At 31.1% G+C, this 9,141-nt stretch overlaps 1 protein-coding gene across 1 annotated transcript in view; it reads right to left on the reverse strand.

Moving 5' to 3' along the window:
- Nucleotides 1-9,141, reverse strand: part of LOC117176603 (pleckstrin homology domain-containing family G member 5-like) — a 447,084-nt gene that overhangs the window by 34,389 nt on the left and 403,554 nt on the right. Inside the window, exon 7 of the mRNA XM_033366856.1 lies at nucleotides 3,531-3,601. Coding sequence (XP_033222747.1) covers nucleotides 3,531-3,601 — 71 coding nt within the window. The remainder of the gene's footprint in view (nucleotides 1-3,530; nucleotides 3,602-9,141) is intronic.

Genomic DNA, 9,141 nt, shown 5'->3' on the forward strand with positions numbered 1-9,141 from the left:
TGAGAATCGTCAGCATCGAAATCTGGAAATATTAAAATCCCAATCTCCTGAATTTATTTCAAAGCAGTTAGCTGTTAGCAGATAGATATATAAATAGAATCGTCGAAGTCCTCCGACCGGCAATCGTGCATCTTCGAGTTTTCAAATTCAGAAGAGGAGAAATGGGTTGCGCGCGCAACTCAGTCGTTTACAGCGTCTCCCACTATATTCACACGGACATAGCCCTGTCATAGTATTGGACCGCATCTCGTTTCAGATCTGGGATCACTGGTTCGAAGTTGTCTACTCCCTGCGCTAGTGCTGCTTTGACATAGCTGATACCAGACTGATACGTGTGTCAGACCAAATATGTTTATTTACATTTCAAGTGCAAACGTTTGTTTTTGCATTATTGGTGCATAATGTTCGTGAGCGATTTTTGTTGTTTTGTCCCACTTTGATTAATATAAACCTCATAACTAGCCCATTGACAACATTGCAATTTGTTTGCAGGCATAGACGTAGGAAACACGGGACTAGGCATGCCATCCTAACTTGAGCGAGAGGGGAGAATTCCATGAGTGGGGAGAGCCGCCATCTTACGATCTGCCATTTGATTATGGGCACGAGCATTTTTGCCGACAAACTGTGCATGAAAATATAAACATGTGGGCGCTGCCATGTTTGTCGTGGGACATCAAAAGGTGGCGGACCTCCCCCCTCATTGCATCACCCCCGCAATGGCATGCCTAATCCCTTGTTTCCTATGTGCATGCTTGCAGGGTTTGACGACAGCACGGTTGGTATTTCTACAAAATAGAAATTAAAAAAAAATTATTTTCACTGTTCTAATTATTTAGGACCGGAGACAAATTCTTGCATGCCTTATATTTATCGTGCCAAATTTTTAACACGATATCTTATTCCTTGTGGGCGTAAGTTGGGAAAGAAAACTTCCACTGGTATTTTCTTCAAAAAAAAAAAAATGTTTTCTCAAAATTTCTACCGAAACAAAGCAGAGACATGGACTTTATTACCTCCTCTTTCATTTCCTAAACTTTCAGAGCGATACTTTATTTCGTTTAGAGGTAAGTTGGGAAAGAAAAATCGAAGACCAGGTTTGGTCACGTGACGCTCCCGTCACATGGCCTTAAAACTGAAGATAATATAGTTGCACATTTTTGTACTTTTAAACAACAAAGTTTATTATTTGTCAATTTTCTCAACTGCAAGTGGTTCACAACAGTTTTCCCCATACTCATAAATTTTGTCCATTGTCCCTTATATAAGAAATAATGCTCTAAATTTGACTGTTCTTAAATGTACCCGAAAATCCCTACTTTTTTTTACAGTTTTCAGTCTACAAAGCACAAAAATTTTTTTTTACATAAACGCTTTCAAGTTCATTTACGTACACCACTGTAAGCTTTCATATGAGTATTTTTTTATTGCGCAAGCATTTTTTTTGGTGAGCTGTTAAGCTTCAAAAGCAGATGCCTATAGTTTTTTCGCCGATAGTAGTTATGATTTTGTTTCTAGTTTTTTAATACAAATGGTTTCCAATACATACGGTAGTTCTATATTTTTATAATCAGACGTTGATATAATTTATAATTGTTTATAGAAAATTTCTCTTAGAATAGAGTTTGGAAAGTCAATTATTCATCATTAGAGTAGTGTAATAATTAATTTTAACAAAAATAATTTTTTAAAGCATTAAAAAAATATATTATCTTAGAATAATGCTAGTAAAATTCATTTTTTCAACAATTTTTCACTTTTGGTCCAATTTCCAATTAGAGTGGGGTAAATGATTAATTAAAGTTAACAACATTAATTGTTCAAGCAATTCATTATTATTTTTAATAATAACTAATTTGAATTAATTAATTAATTATACTAAATAATTAAATTTAGTAAAAATAATTGTTTGAACAAATTATTATTTATAACTATCTTCTTCTCTATTAATTAATGTTAGCTAACTTGCATTAATTATTACCTCACTAAGTGAAAAGTGGACAAACAATATCAGAGTTCAGAAAAATCTGCAAATTTTCATCACTTATATAAGAAAAGATAATTATAAACATTCAGAAATTATTTAAAGAACTATGTTTGTTAACTTGTATTATTTATTAATTTACTAACAAGGAGACCCCCCCCCCTCCAACCCGACCTCATCGATTTTGATAATATTTGGATGTTAGTACTTGACAAAATAAGGGACACGTCTTTTTTTATGTGCCGACATCTAATTTTAAGGGGTTAAAACTACTCCTAAAGTTTGCTCTTAAAAATAATTTTTTCGATATATCTCGGCATCTAATGGATATTTGTAAATAAAACAACGTGGAAAATAGTTATCATAAGAAGCCTGAGATACTCGGAGATAAATGGATGTTTAAAAGTGCCAAGCATCTATCATCTTTTTTAAATGTTAGACGATAAAATTTTTTTACGTTAAACTGAAATACATTTAAATGCTTGAATCGTTCGAGCGCATGCGAATCGTGTATTGGAATATCACGAATATATCACAGAAAAAAATGAAGTTAAATTTTGTTGCATGTAAAATTTCCCGCTGTTAAAGTTTACATGCTATTTGGCGAAAGTTTATCCTGCGATGGAATAAAAGCTGTCGTCTGCTACGGCGTCCTTAACAGCAATGGGAAACGGGAAATATATGAGTTAATTCGAGTTACAAATCGGGACACGAGATTTAAAACGACACAGAAAAAACAAAAGTTAATATTTGTTGTAGGTAAGACTTGAAACAGTTAAAAATTAAAAATATTTCGGCAAAAGTTTCACTGAGGTTAGGAGAATAATTCTGATCTCGTCTACTGCGTGACACGGAAGTGAGCAAATTTCGGTAAAACATGTAGAATTAGTAACAGAAAACATGAAAAAATGTGTACTTACTGATATATTTCCTCCGAAATAAATTAGACTATTGTAGAGGAATTAAAACTTACTTGATACCATTTAGCAAAAAGCGCAATAAGCAACTGACAGATGGGAATCCCCGGTTCTCTCCAATTTAATTAAGTTAAACGACGATAGATAGCGCTGGCGTCGCAATCCTCGCTACATCTTGAATAAAAACAGAGCGATTAAAAGGTGAAAGATTATCCAGGAAAACTTAAAAACCGAAAATTATCTTCGATTCATGTAAAGTTTATCCAGCCAGGTTAATTTTTGTTGCGGTGAATCTTTCACCTAAAATCGTTGTAAACTTTATCTTTCGTTTTTTCTGTGATTTGACGGCTATATAGTTTCGATATTAACAATTATGGAATATTACAATTTTTGAATATTTCCAAACAATCAAAATTAGTTATCCATAATTAAAATTGGATAAAGATTTTAGTCTTCGGCTTTGAGGTTTAAAAAATGCACTTTAAAAAGTTTCTAGACACCAAAAAAAGTTTCGCGGTAATTGTATGGGCGCTTACTATCTTGTTTTTTAAAAAACATCCGGTAACTGCTAAAAAATTGAGAGTAAAATTGTGTAGCAACGACGTGAATTGAGCAGGAAGCGGACTTACTGCTGTTGGCGCTGATAGCTCAGCCATCCTTAATCGTACTACCAAAAATACACTGTCGGTAAAAGTCGTATCTGTATTGGCGTGTATTTCAAATTAGAAAGACATGCTACTTGTTTTTTTCTTTTTGTAATTGTCAAACGGACCTCATGCTGCATACGTATGGATATGGATGAAAGTACCCCTATAAACGAGCTCTCCTGGGTGTTTTGAGAAGGATCTCTATAAACAGGCTCTCCTGGTATGCATGATTGTAGTATGATAGAATGGTGAAAGAGCCTAGCTAACACGGGCTTTTTGGATCCCTGGGTCAAGGTCTCTTCCGGACCGATCACCAATTTCTGGAATCGGCACGGGAATGACCTGCAGCCCGCACAGCGACCAAGAAGCAGCCCTCTGTTGGTATGGTGGCTTGCGAACGGGTATTCATTGAGTTTCTTGCTCAATGTGACCACCCCTCTAAGCCATGGATGTAGAGTGATCGTGCCCATGGCACTTTGGCACCTAGGGGTTATGAAAGTGTCCTAACGGCCTTTCGGGGACACCGGACGACCTCCCCGTGTAATTAGTCTTACTCTTGCATGCGGGGCTCTGCAGACCTTTTATTTCCCTAGCTACTCGTGGGAACCAAAATGGAACACGCAAATACACCAGAAGAAGAAGAAGGAGAAAGGTAGTTGGCGGAGGAGGAAAGGGGCTGGGTCCTAACTGGTCTAGCATAACCGTTTTATCTCAATATGTCTCTCCGGCAAGCCTTACTCAGGCGGCGGCTGTGCCCCCAGCTCTTTCGGGAGCTGAGGGTGTGACGCTCCTTTTGAGTGAGGCTATGGAAACGGAAGTGGCTAATCAGTCCTCCAATAAGAAGAAACGCATCAACGGTTCCCTGAAAAGGAGACTGAGGAGGCAAGCGCAGCGGGCTAGTGGAGCAGCTGCAAAACTTGGCACATCGGCGACTACAACGCCGATAACCAACACTGAGGCTCAAAACAGTGTCTTCAGAACGTGGGATTTTTCGGCCCCCACCACTCTCCCATCTGGGAGCGACACATTCAAACGTAGTGTGTCGGTGAGTCGGCTCTGTTAAATGCTGCGAAGCCCAGACTCGTGTAAAGCCGAAAATGCACGAGCAGGAATCCGAGCTCTCCCGACCTCACGAATGACGATCTAGATGCTCCTCGAATTTATTCAGGTTTTGAAATCCCGAGTTACCTTAGAACCATTAGGCTTATTGCAAAGAGGCAAATATAATTGACTTTATGTAAATAGATATAGCAGACAAGACTTCTGGGTCTAAAATGTTTCAAATTTAGTGCTGCATGCCTTAGTCATATTTTTAGTAAACAATGGATTTTTAACAAATAAAAAACAAATTTTCGACAAAATAGTTCAATTTTCAATTTAAGAAATTGCTTTTAAGAATACTTTTTTTAACTTAAACATTGTAGTTTATATTGAAGTTTGCAGTTGAAAAAATTAATTTTTAAACCCAAATAAATGCGATTTTATCAACAAAAGAAACTAATTTTTATCGTAAACAAATTAATTTTTAAAGAAGAATAATTCGCCAACAAAGAAGATAAATTTATAACTAAAAAGAAAATTTTTCAAGAAAAAAAATGGTCAACAAAATTGTTCAATTTTTATCTATAGAAACGAATTTTCAACTAAGAAAATAATTTTTCGATCAAAAATGGACTAATCAAATTTTCAGACCAAAAATGGAATTTTCAACAAAAGAAATTAATTTTCAACTAAAATTATAATGTTTCCACGAAAAATTGGATAGATAAATTTTCAGCTGAAAAATAATTATAAACCCCAAAAAATCAAAGTTTCAACAAAATATTTAAATTCCCAAGAAAAAAATTAAATTTGCAAACAAATATTTAAATTTTCAAACCCATAACTTTCTACCGAAAATAGAATTTCAAAATTTTCAAAATAAATTTTAAAACAGCAACAATTTTTGTTAACAAAATACATAAATTTTCAACGAAAAACGGTTAAATTATCAGTTTAAAAAATCAATTTACAACCAACAATTTTTCAGCAAAATAGTTTAATTTCCAAAAAACAGATGAACTTTTAACCATTTCATACCAAAAAAAAGAAGTTTCAACAAAATTCATTTCCTTCCAAAGAAATGAATTCTTGATTAGAATGGATGAATTTTTGAACAAAAAAATAATTTTCTACCAAAAAAGAAGAATTTTTGACTCAGAAAGGTCAATTTCTTATAAAAAAAAATTCAACCAAAAATGATACAATTGAATTTTTAGTATAAGAAAATGTTTTCTCAACAAAAAAAGAACCGAATTTTCAACAAAACAGTTAAATTATCAACCAAAATAGTTATTTAAAAAAATTTAATTTGAAAATAGTTTCATTTTCGATGGAAGAAATGAATTTTCAACTGAAAATTGTTTAAAAAAAAACATACAATCGAATTTAAAACAGAATAGTTCAATTTTTAAACATGTAGTTAGATTTTAATTAAAAAAATTATTTTTCAACGAAAAATGGAATTGAATGAATAATTAATACTTTTTATTTACAAATATGTACTTTAAAAAAATCAAAAAGATTTTAAAACACATCAAAATATTTCCTAAAATTTAAAAGAGTGTAGAAGATTTTAAAGCAAAATGTTTCAATCTGATAAGATTAAAAAGTTTTTAAAAACATAAATAAAGCAGTTCATTCAAGAAATATTTGGAAGAATGGAAGAGATTCAAATTAAATTTTAGACTCAAATTTTTTAGAAATGTAGATTTTCAAAGATTTCGAAAAAATAAACTTTAGAAGCTTTAAGGGAATTCAGAAAGATTTCAAGGAGATAAAATTATTTTTCTTAAAATTCCTTGTGAAAAATTTAAAAGATTATGAGTCAATTTTTTCACATCTTGAATTACGGAACAGAATTCTTATTAGGCCTTCTTGTGCAATTTTGTTACACAATTTTTTAAATTATATGTTGCTTTAAAAATCTACTTTAAAATTTGAGAAAGTTTAAGAGATATTCAGAAATTCTGAAAGGATTCAAATAAAATTAAAACTTGTAAAGATTTTTCAAGAATTTTGTAAGTTTTCACGAAAATGAAAAAAATTATTTTATATTCCTAGAAGTAATTAAAATAAAATTTTATTTCGAAAAATTAATTTTAGGAGATTATTTTAAAGCATTTCAAAACATTCAAAAATAAGTCAAAATTGTCAAAGTATCTGAAAAATTTTAAAGGCAATGTTTTTTTAATTTTGCAAAATAAAAAAAATCAGGAAAAATTTAAATAATGCTGAAAGATTAGGAGACCAGACAAGATTAGAAAAAAAAAGAATTATTTTCCTAAGCAAAGTGTGAAAATTTTTATAATTTGTTATTTTGTAAATTGTGCTTTAAAACAAAATTAAAGAAGATTTTTAAATACATCATACAATTTCCTAAAATTTCAAAAAAGAGTGTAAAAGGTTTTAAAATCAAAATTTTTTAATTCGATAACATTACAAATTTTATAAAAGTGCAAATAATCGTATATATTCAATAAATATTGAGTAGAATTGATGAGATTAAAAAAGAATTTAAATTTCAGAGGAGTTTTAGAAACGTAGGATAAACTGATTTAAAAAACTGAAAAATCTAAAAATTCCTGTAGAAGAATAAGAAAGATGCGCCTGGAAAATGTGTACAATTATCAGTTTTTAAAATTAAAATTCGAATGATTTTTTTTAAAATTACTTTTAGCACAGTTCTTCTCAAGCAGAATCCCCGATTTTAATCGCAAGAGGTTCAATTATTTCCAATCAGAATAAGTAAATACATAAATTTTGAAAAATCAAAAAAGATAACTTGAAATAAGTAAAATGAGATTTAAAAAAAGTTTATTTTAATTATACATAAATTTTTTTGAATTATTTCTAAAAATATGGAAACATTAAAAATTGTAGTATTTAAATACACTTAACATTTCAAACTTTTATATTAAATTTTGATAAGATATAATAAATACGTATGTAAAATGAAAAAATAATAATAAAAGTCGATAAACGAATAATTTTTTTGGAATGAATTCTAACAGAATATTGAAAAAAGATTACAAAACATTTTTTATTATTTCCTAAAATGTCTAAAAAGTACGTAAAATATTTTGAAGCAAAATGTTGTAATTTTTCCATATTACTTAACTTTAGAAAAATTAAGGAACATAATTCTTTTAAATTTGAGTAAGTTGTAGAGATATTCAAAAATTTTGAAACGATTCGAATATAATGAAAACTTCCAAAGATTTTTAAAGGAATAATTAACATAATTTTTTATTTCGAACAATTAATTTGAAAAGATTATGTTTAAATATTTCAAAATATTGCAAAACATTTCAAATATTCTGAAAGCATCTAAAAGAGATATATCAACGAATAATTGAATTTTTGAATTTTATGAAAAATAATTTTATCTCCTTGAAATCTTTCTGAATTCCCTTAAAGCTTCTAAAGTTTATTTTTTCGAAATTTTTGAAAATCTACATTTCTAAAAAATTTAAGTTTAAGATTAGATTTGAACTTCTTCCATTCTTCTAAATATTTCTTGAATTACTGGATTATTTACGTTTTTTAAAACTTTTTAATCTTATCAAATTGAAACATTTTTGATCGAAAAATTATTTTCTTAGTTTAAAATTCGTTTCTATAGATGACAATTGAACAATTTTGTTGAACATTTTTTTCTTGAAAAATTTTCTTTTTAGTTATAAATTTATCTTCTTTGTTGGCGAATTATTCTTCTTTAAAAATTAATTTGTTTACGATAAAAATTAGTTTCTTTTGTTGATAAAATCGCATTTATTTGAGTTTAAAAATTAATTTTTTCAACTGCAAACTTCAATATAAACTACAATGTTTAAGTTAAAAAATGTATTCTTAAAAGCAATTTCTTAAATTGAAAATTGAACTATTTTGTCGAAAATTTGTTTTTTATTTGTTAAAAATCCATTGTTTACTAAAAATATGACAAAGGCATGCAGCACTAAATTTGAAACATTTTAGACCCAGAAGTCTTGTCTTCTACATCTATTTACATAAAGTCAATTATATTTGCTTCTTCGCAATAAGCCTAATGGTTCTAAGGTAACCCGGGATTTCAAAACCTGAATAAATTCGAGGAGCAGCTAGATCGTCATTCTTGAGGTCGGGGGAGCTCGGATTCCTGCTCGTGCATTTTCGGCTTTACTCGAGGCTGGGCTTCGCAGCATTTAACAGAGCCGACTCACCGACACACTACGTTTGAATGTGTAGCTCCCAGATGGGAGAGTGGTGGGGGCCGAAAAATCCCACGTTCTGGAGACACTGACTCAAAATCAAGAAAGGGGCTCAGAGGGCACCCCATCGGGGGGCGGAGGGGGGAAGCCTGTGTTGAGAAACAAGGCGGTGCAACAGCCGACGAACAGGGAGTCGTCGGGGGTTGTAGTCCGGGAGCGGGTATGTTCCCGTATGCATTCAAGAAGCAAAAGGTAAAAACTATTTAATCTTATGTATTTTGACCCGCTGAATCCAATGGTACCGGTTAATTTTACGAGAAGTGGATAGGTTTTGTTTAAAACGCAATTGTTTAAACAAATAGGAA

Source organism: Belonocnema kinseyi, chromosome 7 (assembly GCF_010883055.1).
Source record: "Belonocnema kinseyi isolate 2016_QV_RU_SX_M_011 chromosome 7, B_treatae_v1, whole genome shotgun sequence".
NCBI lineage: Eukaryota > Metazoa > Arthropoda > Insecta > Hymenoptera > Cynipidae > Belonocnema > Belonocnema kinseyi.